Source organism: Labrus mixtus, chromosome 4 (genome assembly GCF_963584025.1).
Source record: "Labrus mixtus chromosome 4, fLabMix1.1, whole genome shotgun sequence".
In the NCBI taxonomy this organism is placed as follows: Eukaryota; Metazoa; Chordata; class Actinopteri; order Labriformes; family Labridae; genus Labrus; species Labrus mixtus.
Genome location: NC_083615.1, coordinates 4,822,228 through 4,837,880, shown reverse-complemented (window position 1 = coordinate 4,837,880; position 15,653 = coordinate 4,822,228). Strand labels below are relative to the sequence as shown.

Below are 15,653 nucleotides of genomic sequence, written 5' to 3'. Positions count from 1 at the left end.
TTCAAAGCTTATCCAGTGCATAAAATAACACAAAGTCATGTGATGCCAGCAGACATGATTAGTGCAGAAGCTATTTGACATCAGTGGCTGCTTGCTTGTGTTATCTAACAGATAAACATGTGCATTGCAAAAGGAGTTTTAAGCCCTTGGTCCAAAACTAAAAGATTATTGTGGAGACATTAAAAAAAGATTTTAAGAATCTGACATCGAGTTTCCATCATCTCCACTGGATGGTACAACTGATGATGTTTGAGGTTTTGTTTTCCTTCTACCTTTCCGTTGATGTCTCTCAGCTACCACCTCTGGTGCCCTGCAAAACAGTACATGGTTGCATTACCTGAAACATGCCTCATTTCTTCAGTCCAACATTTCCTCTGAACTAAATGAGACTTCAGAAGTTTCATTTATCACACATCATTGTTTTTAAGTTGAGTTTAATTAGGGGAAAATGTAACTGAATTATATGCAGTAAGTTTACCGGGCTAGCATGTCCACGGCTTTTTGAGTAGCTTTTGTCTTCTTGTGTTGATGACCATACAACAAACTCAGGATCTCCAGGCACTATAAATAAAACAAAAATAATGACAGCAGAGAGAGAGGGGGTCAAGGGAAGATGATAGGTGAAACTCATACTCAGAGATTAAATAAAAAAACACTTCCAGCAACATGTGAAAGCACTAAACATCCCAAAAATAACCACTGTTGCACTCCCAAGGTTTATATATAACACCTGTGCTGACCATTCATGTTTCAGGTCAACAAGGGGGATGTGCTGGGCTTACAACAAGGTCTCCAAACCGACATTGCATGGTCTGTGGTAGTTAAGTCAACACATTTAAAAGAGAAGCCTGAGTCATTTTTCCACTCTACTTTTAGTTTAGTCCAATCAAATTAGGGGAAAGAGTAATACGTGTGTGGGTCTGTGTTGTCAGGAAAGACTGCCTTATTAAAAAAAAAGAAACATAAAAATCAATCACAAACGTAAGTAATAAAACAGACCTGATAAAAGCATGTCTGCTTTTTGGCAAAGAACATACCAATATGTGAAAATAACTTTTTTGAAGTAGGGGAAAAAAGGGTGAATAAGTCCCCCTCCTCGTCAGGGAAAGTAAAACACTCAGTAATCTGGAGTAGATCCATGTGGCCTCTTGGATGTTTTCACTGTTGCTAAGGTTGATGTAATGGAAGAGCTTTTTCAGCAGCACTACAGAGGAACGGGGAATGTCAAGTGTAAGTCAGTGTGTGTGTGTGTGTGTGCACCATTGTTCTCTATGTTTTTTCAGTAGATATTTCGTACTGCATGTTTCTTTTGGAAAAACAAAAGTTCCTCTATCAGTGTGAAGATGGTGTCATGATGACGGAAAACAAAAACATACGTGGATGTGTCAGGCAACTTCTGAAAGGTTACTAGTCGGACGTGGTGCTGACAGAGAGAGAGTCGTGGTGTACCCTGGCAGTGTAAAAGGGGGACTTGAAACCCCCCTCTGACACTTACATGCCAAAACAAACCATCATAGCAACTGGGCTCCTTTACTTACAGTCATGCCAATACTTGTATGAAGAAAATCCCCCTTTAGTGGTGTATTTTTGTGCATTCGTCGGGCGGCAGAATTGAAGTTGTAGATAAATTTATGCCGTCAGTGAAAACAAAAACACTTGTTACATAAGACAAAAGTGAAAACAGATTTTAAAGGAGGAGCCTAATTAAATAACTCAAATGCAGTTTTTTGATTCGAAGCATGTGTGCTGGAAAGACATGGGAAATTAAATGATGTTGCAGAGGACATAATGGCATGCCACACTAATTGGGGTCAGAGTCCCTTTAATAGACAGCAGTTAGCAAACTGCCTTTCTCTTTTCAGAGTTGTGTTGCCCATCTGTCAGGCTCCATCCAGACGGAGGAAACACAAACTTACACTGTGTGATATTTTACACCAGGGATGGCGCCTCTGCACGCTGCACCCCTTCCAAGATTAGCATTCGACTTTGATAGCACCGAGCTTAGGGAGGACGGTGGAAATAGCACATCTCAAAATGACAGGGGCTCTTTGTGTGTATGTTTTGAACAGGCTCCTCACTGGTGTAGATGGACACACCCACTGCCTGCTGGCCTTTTATTAAAGCCTTTCAAATACTTTGGCAGGTTCAATGTCATGTGGGACGGCATTAACGTATTCTCTGTCCAGCATATCCAGAATTCGTTTAAAAGGTTGTCACCAAGATAAACATTAGTTGTGATGCTCATGATCTGTAACATGTGATCACCTTTGTCATGGTCCTGTGGGCCTGCTTCATCCTGCCCTCAGTCATCTCCACACTTCCAATCAGCTGAAGAGTTTCTGCTACCTCAGCACTCAGCTCACCGAATGTGGATCTCTTTGAAGGGAGAGAAGCTTTCTGTATCTCCACACATCTCTGCAATGGAACGTCGAGGAAATAAAAGGTAAAACATCTGTTTCCATGCATGGGTTTATTCCACCTTGTCTATCAGATGAAATAAATCCCCTGATGGAAAAAAAAACTGTTTCCATGGTGGTCCTCTATGAACAGCATGTGGACAATGAAATCTATTAATTTCAAAATTAAACAAGAAAAAATATGTGAATTTTTTTTTTTTGTCAGAGGATAAATCACTGTACTGGCATTGTTTCATTCTTTATGCAGATGTGCATGTTTGTGTGTGTGTGTGTGTGTGTGTGTAACCTCTTGCTGGCCGCTGAAGAGGAGGAAACGACAGAAGTCATCCTGCACAGCAAGAAATGCTGGATCCTGCGGACCTACAGACTTCTTATATGCACATAGACTCTGCTCAAAGTATCGACCAGCGGAGTCTACACTAGCATGTGGAGGAACAAAAGAAATGTTGCATGTCAGCTTGAATGACTGATACATATAAAATGTCACATTACCAGTGCCTAAAAAATATTTTCTAGGTGTTCTACATGAATTCTTTCTTTGTTTCCAGAAGTTTTGTTTACACACACAGTTACAGTACTATGGAAAACAGATATAGGAACATTTTAACTGACATAACTGTACTTGGATGTCTCCAATGAGGATATTATGTGATCTTGTTTCCACGGCACCATCTTAAAGGTTTCAACATATAGAAAGACAATAGTTCATTCAAAACGTAATTAACCCACAGTGCATGTTTTGCTCAATCCCCGCCTCTGTCTGTGAATACACTCACCATTGTGATGGGGCTCTGTAGCTGCAGAGAAGATGAGGGCCAGGCTGTGGGAGATGTGAGCCCCCTCTACCTCCTCTGGGCTGTGACTCACAGCAATGGCATGAGCCTAGCAGTAACCCCCATGTGAGATAAGACAGATCACATATCACCAAATAAGAGGCGTGGGGACATTACCAAACAACCAAGCTTGGCTCAAAAAGCCCTCATATGTTTATATATATATATATATATATGTTGCATTTGATGTGTAAGGCCCCTTGCCTTGGTGAGATGCTCTATGGCCTGGTCCACATGACCTTTGTCCTGTTCGATAGCAGCCATGTCCCTGTAGACAGAGCACATCTTCTCTGGTTTACCACAGTCCGTCAGCAAATGCAGAGCCTTCTCACACTGGTGTAGGGCCTCCTCTGGTCTGTTCTGTCTCTTATAGACCCTATAGAGAGGACACACGAAGGAAGAGACATTTAGAACCAGACACACAGTGACCAATTCAGCCCACTATATCGGGCAGTAATGATTCAAGCGGGACGCCTTCAAGAGGTTTATTTGCATCAATCCCCCTGCTGATGGCATTATGAGGTTACAACATATACTTACATAGGGTTACATTGAGCCTGCTTTACTGGCTCACTGAAGACATTTCTTGGTCTCCGGCCAACCCAGACCTAGCAGAGATGTAAAAAGGATTTCTGGCTGGAAGCTGCAGCAGAAGCCTGGTTTTGTGCAGACTATAATAGGGAGAGCTCGCACATTGCCCTTTTATCCGTTTTTGGTTGCATTCTCTTACAATTCTCGTAACTTCCTCCTCTGAGACTAAAAGTTATGCTGCCTCTAACCCCCCTGATTCTATCTTCAGCCTTTCTTACAAATAACTCCTGCAGTGTGTCCAAACTCTCAGTGTAAGGTGTCGTCCATAAGGGGGTACTCTTGCAGTGTCAGCTAAAACCACCAAATCAAGGGTTAAAAATCTTTTTCATGGTCCTTGGTGAGACAAAAGCTCAGAGTTCAACATCTTAAAACAATCTGTCACCCATGTGTAAATGTGCAGCTGCAAACCAAGTTCTTCATCTTCAAAATGAAAGACAGATATGTCTTGTCCTGTTGTGCTTTGAATTTGTGAAGGCTTTTACAGAGCAATGATGGGTGAGTGAAGAGAGAGAGAGAGAGAGAGAGAGAGAGAAAGTATAAGACGATAGCTGCATTTAACCCCTGCAAGGACACTCAATCCATCAGCCTACTCTGCTAACAGCTTCCAACCGTCTAATGGACTCTAAATTTAATTTCTCTCTCTAGTCGAGAGGTTGACCTTTTCTCAGAGGACACTTAACTTGCTAATATTCTTTCTTGCAGCACTACAGAATAATTGTTTTCACAAATCAGTCTCCCCACAGCCACACTATGCAAGTCTTTGATTTAAGATTTGATTCAGCATGAGTATGTTTATATTTTCTAGAAGAGGAAGCCTGAGTGGGAACCATAACCAGGCGTCCCTGGACCACATGCATCAGAGAAGTTATGTCTCTGTGGTTAAATACTTCCTGTACAGGTTACTATGACGGCTTGTTTCTCTAAAATTTTCCCATGATTCCAATGTTATCCTAACATGATGGATAGATGAGAACCCCACCCGTTAGTTTTCACGGGGCAGACTCTTCCAAGTCCTTTTAGGGCAACAGATTCCAGTATCGCTCGAGTCCTGCCAGCCTGCCTGCACGGACACAAACACAATACCCCTCTATCCTCTCATTCACTCCACATCCTTACGCACATCCTGCCCCCAAAAACTGTAATATGCCCCGGCCCACTGCAATCTACGAAGAGGCCAAAGAGCAGGGTATTTATATAATTAAGGATTTGTAGATGTGTTGCCAAGCGAGCCACACAGTCCACTATTGTAAATGTTTCCAGAGCAAGGGTTGACGTAGGTTTTTCTCTGTGCTTTCACTCAGAAAATGACACAGAAAGGCCGAGTTAAAGCAGAAACAGAATGAGAATGTCCTCCAGCCTGGTGGCACTCTGACTGATGAGGCAATTTGGATAAAAGTGTATGAGGAAGAATACAAAATCACCTCTTCATTCTTTAGATGCTGCTTGTATTTCAGCCCACTTTTCAAACATAACATTACAGGAGTGTTATTAGAAATAAAAGCACTGGTCTTTCATGTACATTCGCTTTGTTGTGTCTTGGTGCTAGGTCTGTGAATAAGGAAGGGGGACCAGGGCAACTGATTCCTGAAAAAGCACAAACTCTTTGATGTACTTGCACAAAGTTGTGAGCAGAGAGGAAATTTAAATTAATATGATGCATGAACATGATAATTAAGTTAAGGGTGGGGGGAACATGATGTAATGTTAGGTAATTTATGATTACAAGGGAGAACTGATGATACAATTAAATGAATCTATTGACCAAATTTCAGATTTAGGCCAGCAGTAATGGGGGGGAGGGGGTTAAATTATGAGATCACACATAAAGAAAAACATTCTCCTTGTATGTGATATGCCAGCGTGCTAAAATAAGTGCACACCTTGAATGTGGATCTAAAAGCCAGTAGAATATTTGGACCAGGTTCTACAGGAGAGCTGAGCTTTCTTTACTTTTTTTTTTTTTTCCAGGCTTTGGTGGGAACATTCCCCCTCATCACAACAGTGTTGACTGACAGGGCTTTAGAAGCATGCCAAATTCTTAGTCACCACCTAACAAAAGAGATTTAGCGAGCTTACACACCAGCCAGAGTCTGCACATTTTTTCAATTACACACATCATGTCAACAAACTCTGACTCTCTTTGAAACAGACCAAGATGGCATCATTTTCAAATTCCTCTGAGTGTAGCTCACCTCGGCAGCTGATATGGTTTGTTTACAGTCAATCCTGCTGAAGAATTAGTCCTCTACCTAGCAACAGGATCCTAGAAACAGGGTTCACCATACAAAGTGTAAGAGTTAAGGTGTAAAGCTTGCTATTATAGGAAGGGGGAAGCCTTTTGAAACACTCTCGATCTTTGACAGTGTCGTCTTAGTAATAAAATGTGTAAGCCTACACCTGTTCTCTTTACTTAAACCAATAAGAGACTGTTTTAAAGACCCGCACTGGGTTGGTTTGGCTGTGTTTTAATGTTAGTAAGTAAAGTGGAAACAAAAGTAACTTCTACTAAAATGAGTTGCACACTCATTATTACTGGTTTGGAAGTAAAGTCATGATCAAGCCAAAAGGTAAATCAATGATTAAATAGATTGTTCCACCATCATGATTCCTGGGCGCATTAGGATTCAGTCATTTGATATTGTATCACAAAGTAGTTAGTAAGATGTGAATTGAAATATCACATTAGTAAAATAGGTTTCAATTGTTTGAAAATGGCAGACAGTTGATAATAATGAAAAAAAAAAAAAGGTTGCTGTGTGGCAGGAACATCTGTTGTTTTACCATGAATGATAATCACTCTGGGTCATTTTATGAATTCAATCCACCCTAAACACATGTGTAACTTTTTGATAAATATAAACAGTTATGATGTAACTTATTTCTATGGTGCAACCCCTTAATTAACACAAGTTTACAAAATTTCTTATGTAATACCAAGACTAGCTTTGACTATACGTACAGTTTGTATAAGAGGCTGCATATCCTTCAGGGTGCCTACAGGGCTTCAGACACGGCTTCAGACACATTGTGCAGCTGTCTGAAGTTGTGATTGAGACAGATTTGTATTAAGTTGTAATGATTTTTGCAAGACCACAACTCCTGTTACAGGAATAATGTAGATACTGATGTGGAAATTATAACTGAAATGTATAAAATATTAACATTTAATGAGAGCAGAAACTATTAACGGGGTCAAAATACATACGCCCAAAACTAACCTGACCTTTCATTAAAATATCAACATCAACATTCAGACATTAGTGGTAATCCAGGATATGCTATACTTTAAAGTCATAGTTATGCTTACAATGTCAAACCACACTAAACCTATGAGGCTGCAATGTTTTTTGCTGCCACGCCCCACAGTCCCCTCAACAGGCTCAATGATATCAATCTCTCCTACACTTGATGTCTGAGCTCTCTGTTTCCTCTATGGTTCACTATGCCTCTAACTGTTTCCTTAGCATGTGGAACCTCTGCTGTCAACAACACTATCAGGTAACAAATACACATTGTAGAATGTTTGATCCAAATCAATAACATGGTAATACTACTGAGTGAGCGGTGAACAGCTGATAGAGAAATACATTACTTTACTCAACCAGACATTGACGGACATATTTAAGGTTGGTATGAAGCTTGAAAAAGAAGAAATGCTTTCTCCCCGCTCTGTGCCTTTGGTTGATCAGTGACTGGCTCAGTGGAGATGCAGAGACCCCACCCTGCTGCACTGCAAGCATCGATGAAAAACACCCACACTGACTGCTGAGTGGACTGGACAGCAAATGGGGAAAACCCTGATTTGTTAAGCTGTTGTTTGTAAGAGCACATCAAATAATGTTACTAATGTTGTAATGTTGTAACTGAGCCAGGAAACCACTTTCACAACAAAGCTATGTAAAGGATTCATATTGGGTAAATGTGCAGCAATCTATTGCCACCTTGTGGCCAAAGAAAAGAACTGTATTTGGAGAAAAACAAACAATGATGTACTTTTAATAACAACTTGTGTAAATATTAAACAATCCATGCTATACTCTGAATACCCTGGAAAGGCCTAACCCGTTACAATATTATTTTGAGAAGCACCAAGTTATTTGGCCCAGGTTAAACATGGTACCACGTGTCACAGGACATAACTATAACAAATCATCTGAATACCAGACAGCTTCCAAAACATGTAGACACTGCTTTTTTCTCTCTGTAAAAAGCCATAGATACAGACTCTTTTGTCCCCAGTGCCATTTCTCTCCTTAATTTAAGTCAGGAGGGAGATAGTTGTGTTGGTTATGCTGTTGTTGCAGATGCTATTGTTGTGTTTCAGTTTGTATCCGACCTTGGCTGTGTCGCATGGTTTGTGTTGAAAACATTGTCAGCAGTTACTCACATGTGTATGTAGGCTAATATTATTGTGGTGATGTACAGTGTGTATTTCACTGTGTTCAAATTTGCACTTGTGACTTTTATTATTAATGATGAATATCTGTGACCTGTTAATATTTCATGTTGACTCAGCACTTTATTTTGTCTGTAATGGAAGCTGCTAAGAGCATCAGTCAAGGATCACTGTAGTTTCGCCTCTATGTATTTTGTCTTTTTCCCTTACTGCAAAACCAATCGTCCTTTGGGGACAAATAAAGTTGAAGTTGAAGTTTACACTGTTGAGGCTTTAAAATCTGTGCTAAACCCTCTTATCTTTTATATATTTACCAGTTCTCTAATTTGACCTCATATCTGCTGGTTAAAAAAAAAGAAGCTTAGTACTACACCTGAATAGGCCATTGCAGATTTCCAGCTCAGTCTTTATCTTCTCTTCCTGGTTGATGTCCCCAAGTTGATGAAGCTCCTCAAGAACTTGTTCTGCCTCCAGAAAAGAGGATTCTGCCTCCTCGAGAGTTAAAGGAGTCAAGGGTTTGTTCATGTTGTTGATTGCCTTGATATTAATTTCTGTTAAATTGTGTAAAACATATTCATTGAAAGGATATTTGTCTGTTAGAAGAGCAGAACCTCCCTGTGTGAGGTGAACACTCAGGAGGCATAAGAGAGCCTCGAGCTTTTCGACCTCACAAGATGAGATGGAGGAGCAGAAGGGAAGCAGCTCTCTGGCCAGGGCCAGGTGCTCCTTGGCCTGCAGACCCCAGCCTGAAGGATAAAGAGCCAATCATTAGATTAAATAGATCTACTAACTGTAGGTCTTACCAAAGCTGCAACTCTAAATACAATATGACCAATGTAGTAGCTATATGTATATTAAAAAAATTACCTTTGAATTGGAAATAAGCTTTAGCCAGTCTGACATGGACCTGGGCTAGTTTCAGATGTCCCTCTCCAAACACCAGCCTCGTAAGAGCCACGCAACGCACCAGGTCCTGGATGCAAGCATCAAACTGAGGAGGTACAGTAATTGACTGTTAGTATCACATTTCTTGATAGTTGATTGTAATATATCCAACTTTCCAAATGGTACAGATGTCTATTGTGGATATTATTATGCTAAACTCCTGATCCACCGTACTGTTGGCTGAGATTTTTTAGGAATCAAGACACTTGCACAAAGATGATCTGATACCTGATTACTGTTGTGATAGTTTATGAATACTACTCTTGATGTTTTTAAATAGACTCAATCAGGGTCCGAAATTAACACCCGCGCAAGCGCCAAATGCGGGTAGATTTTCCGTTTGGCGAGTACATTTCAAATTCACATGCCTGCACTTTAAAAAATAAAATAAAGGCCAGAAAATATATATTTTTTTTACAATTTCTCAATTTCCTGATCTGATGAAATGATTGAATCTGTGACTTAAATCTGTTATTGATTAAACAGAACACAATGCCTTCTCAATTAAATGTACTGTAACAGACGTGTATGGGACATAAAAACACAATTTGTTATTTTGGCCGGTAACAAAATATGTTTTTGTGAATTTTTTCATCTACCTGCCACCTTGGCCAGTGAGTCAAAAAGTTAATTTCAGACCCTGGACTCAATGATAATTAAAATTTGTACACATAGCAAGGGTGTACTTTCAGCAGATTCAGAAATAAGTATCAGTCCTTTAAGCAATGGTAAAGTCTACAGGACATGTTTTGAAAGCTTATAGGCCTATTCTTAGAGTTACAAAATGACAAATGCAAACAATGGATTTGATGTGTTTTTGTTACTACCTATAGCAGGGGTGGGCAACTGGCGGCCCCCATCAACCCTCAACGTGGCCCCTCAGGGCAATTTTTACATATCAATTCATTTGAAACATGAAGAAAACATGACGAAAATCTGCCATGAAATCATGAAAACCAGAAATATGTGCATAATAATATTTGATCGCTGGTATATGTTGAGTTAAATTGGAGACATAATTGACTGTAATCATTTTTGTATTCTACAATTTGGCCCCCTGGCAGTGAGAATTAAATGAACGTGGCCCTTGCTGTGACCAAAGTTGCCCATCCCTGACCTGTAGTGTACACCTACCTCTTGGTTTTCTTCATGGTTCTGAGCTCGTCCCTCAAAGTGTCTGAGCTTTTCTTCAGGTGGCATCATGATAAAGTCCCTCCTTGCATATCCTGTTTGTGAGGCACAGGGACGAGATGCATCCACGCTACTGTTGGTGCTTTCAAGGCTGCCAAACAAGGTAGGTAAAACGTCTTTTAAAAAGGTACACTTTGTAAATGCAAAATGCACCTAGGACACACTCAAGGATACAGATAATGCACTGTAACAAAAACAAACATGTTTTACTTCTGTTGGTTGGATTAACAATAAAGCATTTGCTACACCAAATGTTAGTTAAAATAAAATCACTTACTCGGGAGATTCAGAAGAAGAATCGGGATTCGGTTTGGTCACTGCTTCATCATCAGCCATAGTTTTTTTTAAAGCAGTCAGTGTGACATGTATCCGTTTAGATCTGGATGCAACATTAACCGCGTCATCTGCAGTTTGTGTTCTTTACGGGGCCGTTTCCGTGGTTACGCAGCGCCTCGCTACAGCTCTCTGTTTCTGTTCAGTGTTTCATGTAGATAGTTTAAAATAGGCGGAAACAGTTCCTCGCGTTTTTTTTCCGAAGGTGTTTCAACCCCTCAAAGCTACTTGAGCTAGCCCCCCTTTTAGACAAACTGTGTTTTCAAAACAGTGTTTTTTTAGGCTATGGACGGAAATCAAAACGCACGCACGCACAGCGTAGGAAGCGCCAGCAGGGTGCGTTCAAGAACAACATTCAATAACAGCTCGCCTAAAAAAAAAAAGGTAGGTTTTGAGTTTTTAACACCATTATTATTGTTATTAGATCGTTTAGTTGGTTACATATGTTCATTCCCCGCATAGCACCTAAGTTCAACATCAGTTGTAACTTTAATAATAACAATAATAATAATAATAATATCTTTATTTATATAGCACCTTTAAAAACAAATGTTTACAAAGTGCTGTGACAGAGCAAATACAGCAAAACAACAACAGAACAGAGATCAACAGAGAGGGCAAAATTGTAAAAATGCAAATAAGAGGAATAAGACAGAGTCAACAGGCAGGTATGGAGAGGCAGTTCAGTACAGTGAAGGAAAATTGAGTTTAAAATCAACCAGGAGAAAACAAAATGAAAATTGAGGGAGACTTGGACGACATCACATCACAGGAACACAGAATGAAGATAAAAAAAAGAAGGGATAAACAGGACAAAAGCAACAGAGAGCTGAAGAGTTAAACGATAAAAGGAGTAGGAATTTAAAAAAGACTAAGAGCAGTAAAATGAATACAGGAAGGGATACATATAAAGGCTAAAACATTTAAAGAAGAGAAAGATAAAAAAAAGGGTTAAAAGCAATAAAATTAATAAAAGGAAGGGATTGATCTTTAAAGGAGAAATCACATCAAAGCAAGTCTATAAAAGAAGTGATTTAAAAGATGCCACTGACTCTGCCTTTGGGTGTAACAAAAAAAAATCTTGTGTTAGAAGCAAAGACTGCTGGTTAGATGTTTTCTTTTTTTTAAACAGATGAGTTGTAGTATGCTAATGTCGCCACAAGATGTCGGTAATGTAACATCAGAGTAGTAGTGTAGCCTATATCCTATCTCCACATATAGTTTGTGTGTGTGTGTGTGTGTGTGTGTGTGTGTGTGTGTGTGTGTGTGTGTGTGTGTGTGTGTGTGTGTGTGTGTGTGTGTGTTGTGTGTGTTACAGTTGTACTCATGGGAGTATTGTAATATTGTTGTGTTCTTTTGAGAAGTCTTTGGTTGGGATTTTGGCCTCACCTAAGGGCCTGCTCACTTCAAAGTGTCAAACTAGGGACGTGTGATTCCTAGGGCCATCCTCCTTTTTAAGTAGCCTAATATCTGAACCGCATCCTCAGCACATATCACACTTATAATATCATGTTTTATTCAGACTTCAAAAGATATTACTTACTTTAGTGAACCATCTTCTTGTCATCAATGCCAGCAGTCAGAAAAAAAAAAGGTAAATATGAAAATAACTATGCCTTTTAAGGGCTGTATAACCAAAGCCTGTAGCTCAGTAGTTTTAATGGGTATGGTGCTTGATAGACTGAAGTTGATGTATAATAAACTCTATAAAATGGTGACCAATGAACCTGAAAGATAACACATTACACAACATTGTTTTCAATTTGTCTGCATTTCCCAGAAATGTCACTGCCAGATTATATGTTTTGATTTTAAATCTATCTGCTCACAGGCTCTGTGAAGAGATAGGCTCTTAAAACTGATTCAATCTTCCACATAAGAACATTTATTCATTTATAGCAAGGAGTTTACTGTAGCCTGTATCAGTGCTTGACAATCTCTTAGCAGTTTATTGTCCTAACTGTACAAAAAGAGTGTATTTAAGGGGCATAAAACTATATTTGAATGAGGCTTTCCAGAAATAAAATAAATGGTCTTAAAATAAAGAAATGATTATGTGTTCCACAGCATTTTGTATTTTCAGAGACATAAATGTTGTATGTCAAAAGTGAGGAGAGGAAATGTACATTTCCCTGTGAAAATATTCCTTCTTACATCAGTACCCAGAATCCATGCCAAACAAACTAGTAGTAATGTCTCAGTGGCTGCTTTGAGAGATTGGTCTCCGGAGACAGCTTTCTAGGTTAATTTATTCTGTTTGGGGCTGGCGTTGTGTGTACTGTCACCACTTTTAAACCTTGGGCAGGGCACTTTTTGTGTGCAAGACTGCCTAAGATAACTTCTTATGGCTCCTTGGGATGGCTGCTGCCGGTTGATTCTGGCAGGCCATGAGACAACCCGTTTATTTGTTTGTTTGTCCCGTGAGTTTTTGGCTGGCCGTTGAGGGCTCTGTTTGGCCCCAGTCCCTGTTGGGATTCTATTTCTGAAACCCAAGTGGCTCTTAATGAAGCCCGTAGGGTTGGCATGGGCCCTCAGCAAACCCAGGCCTGATCAGACCCTTCTTCTTCTGCCTTGGCAGCCACACTCCATTTGCTCCCTCTGGCTTCCTAATTTAGTAACGGTGGGTAAAAATATGTGCTAACGAACAAGGTCTGGTATGTCAGGCTGGCGTCCAGAGAAGAGGGAGAGAGGGGGGAGGCGGCTGAGGAGAGACGAGGGAAAGGGGGGGGGGGCTGTTTTCGCAGCAGGCACTCAGTGACAGGTCTAGAGTCACTCTTACCTCTTTGACATCTGTGTCTTTTTGTGTGCATGTGTAGACATTCAAGGGAGTGTGTGGGGGTGGATGATGAGAGGTGCAGCGCGGGCACTTAAAATTTCTACCCCCTTTGCCAAAGTCCATTTAAACACTTCTGATCATTTCTCTGTTTTATTCCAACAACACTGTGAGGCTGGAGAGTAAACCTGTACTCTTTGGTGCAAATGATTGAAAGTGTTTAAAATATTATCTATGAGGGTTTTTTCTCACTGTCTTCGGCCAAACTGCAGAGCTTCATGTTGGGCATCACATAAGGTGGTATTGTTTTGGTTATTTTAAGCTCAACTGTAAAATTCTCTGAATGAAACATTAAACTTAACAAGCAGCAGTAGTTGGTCACGCTAGCATTTTTTAGCATGCACAGTTTCTCAATATTCACTGCAGACATGAAGTCACATTTGCGTCCTTTGGTAAGGGTTTAGTCATCCTTTTTAAAGGCTGTTGAACTTTGGCCTGAAAGTTAATGATGTTTTTAAGCATCCATGAAGCATGTGACAATCAACATCCTGAATCCCTCAATATTATGTTTGAGTCATATGATGAAACAGCGTTCCTGTTGTCTGATTTTTTTTTTTTTTAAATTTGTGATTGAAAGGGCAAAAATTCCCCTTTTTTTTTGAAAAAGCTATGCATGTGATGCTATGATGGGTGTGTAGCATTATAGTGCTGTTTCCTTTAATGGTCCTTAACTCCCAGTGTGTGATAGGTGCATCGCTGCTGCGGCTTACACCTTCACCGTGTCCACACAGACAGCGGGGTCAGCTGCAGGGATCCTACGGAGCTCCTCTTAAAAGGGCTCCTTCTGCATTGTGCTTGCCTTTGAATATGGCGATAAATAATCTAATGATGAAAAATACTATTCCTATTTAGCTTAGAAATACTTTTTTAAACAGACAGAGACAGTTTGGAGTTGGAAAAAAAAAAAAAAATTATATATTTTTTATATGCATGTCCACGTCATATTCAATATGGACATTAAAACTGTAATAACAGTGTCAGTTCTGTTAGGTTAAGGTGACTATCGAGATCATTAAGAGATATTTTAACATTGTTGCATGCTCTTAAGTTTAGTAACACTGTTCAAGCATCATGTTTTGTAATGTATGTTTAACCTTTAAACATCAAACACATCTCTATTTTATCCGAACCCAGTCCATCAAACATGAACAGTTATAAATGTATTGAGGCCATTTCAGTGAAAGACACAGGAAGTGGTGACAGTAATCATTCATGTAATAGTAAAATAATGGCTCTTCATATTTGATATTAAAAATAACACAAAAGAGCTAGTTCACAACAAATACAATATGATTTTAATAAGAGCTATTATGTCATTAGTTTGTACCAAGCCCCTGACCTTGGTCCTGTACTAAGCCTGCACAATAAGAGAAAATATGCAATCTGCGACAACATTATTCAATATCACGATAGCTACATGAGATGCAGTAAATAAACAAAAATTAAAGGTTGCATATTAAAGCTCGCAGTTTTTTGTATCTGTCTGCTCTTCCTCATGTTTTACCGAATACCTTTGTTTGCAACATGTTTCTCCTGAATCCAAAAAAAAGGACTAACTACTAAATTCATCTAAGTGAAGCTGATAGCTAGCATTTTGTCTAAATCAAAATGATGTGGAAGCCAGGTCATAATAATCAGGCCTCCATCCAACAGGTAAAATGTACACATGCTGTGTAAGAAAGCATTGGTTGTTTACATAAGTTATTCTATTTATCATGTATCTATCTATCTATAGTGATGTATTTAGATCCTTGAGATTTCTTTATTGCTAATGCTCACATCGCAATGATTTAATTTTCATCAGCACGAGTGGGGGCAAGACAAGGATCTCAACCATAGAAATGTTCACTCAGGGACCTCAGCACTTGCCCTTCCTGTTCACAGTTCAAGAGGCTCATGGCAACCCTGTCAACTTCAGTTGTAAACCCAAAAACAGAAAACAGCCCTAGAGGAGGCGGCAGCAGAAATTCTGACTTTACAGGCAGAATGAGAGCTGACTGATGTACAGATACTGTTGATAAAAAGAAAAAAAAGAAAACTTAACAATCTCTTTGTAACTGTTTTAGCAGTTTTATGAAGAGATCATTTGTGTTGTTTTCTTATTAGTGGGTTAA

At 39.6% G+C, this 15,653-nt stretch overlaps 1 protein-coding gene across 1 annotated transcript; it reads right to left on the bottom strand.

Moving 5' to 3' along the window:
• Positions 1 to 31: 31 nt before the first annotated feature.
• ttc23 (tetratricopeptide repeat domain 23) lies at positions 32 to 10,939 on the bottom strand. The gene is made up of 10 exons (XM_061035250.1): positions 10,651 to 10,939; positions 10,317 to 10,464; positions 9,105 to 9,228; positions 8,611 to 8,983; positions 3,455 to 3,626; positions 3,194 to 3,299; positions 2,704 to 2,831; positions 2,266 to 2,415; positions 479 to 561; positions 32 to 310 (listed from the first exon to the last, which is right to left on the bottom strand). Exons 1-10 carry the CDS (start codon positions 10,707 to 10,709, stop codon positions 193 to 195), a joined length of 1,461 nt encoding a protein of 486 aa, XP_060891233.1. The 5' UTR covers positions 10,710 to 10,939; the 3' UTR covers positions 32 to 192.
• Between the last annotated feature and the right edge of the window lie 4,714 nt (positions 10,940 to 15,653).

Excerpts from the sequence above, each read along its gene's own strand:
- ttc23 (XM_061035250.1), bottom strand. The coding sequence starts at position 10,709 with ATGGCTGATGATGAAGCAGTGACCAAACCGAATCCCGATTCTTCTTCT. Across the intron at positions 10,465-10,650 it reads TCTTCTTCTGAATCTCCCGA|CCTTGAAAGCACCAACAGTA; the intron begins GTAAGTGATTTT and ends CTTGTTTGGCAG. Across the intron at positions 562-2,265 it reads CCCACAGGACCATGACAAAG|TGCCTGGAGATCCTGAGTTT; the intron begins GTGATCACATGT and ends TTTTATTTATAG.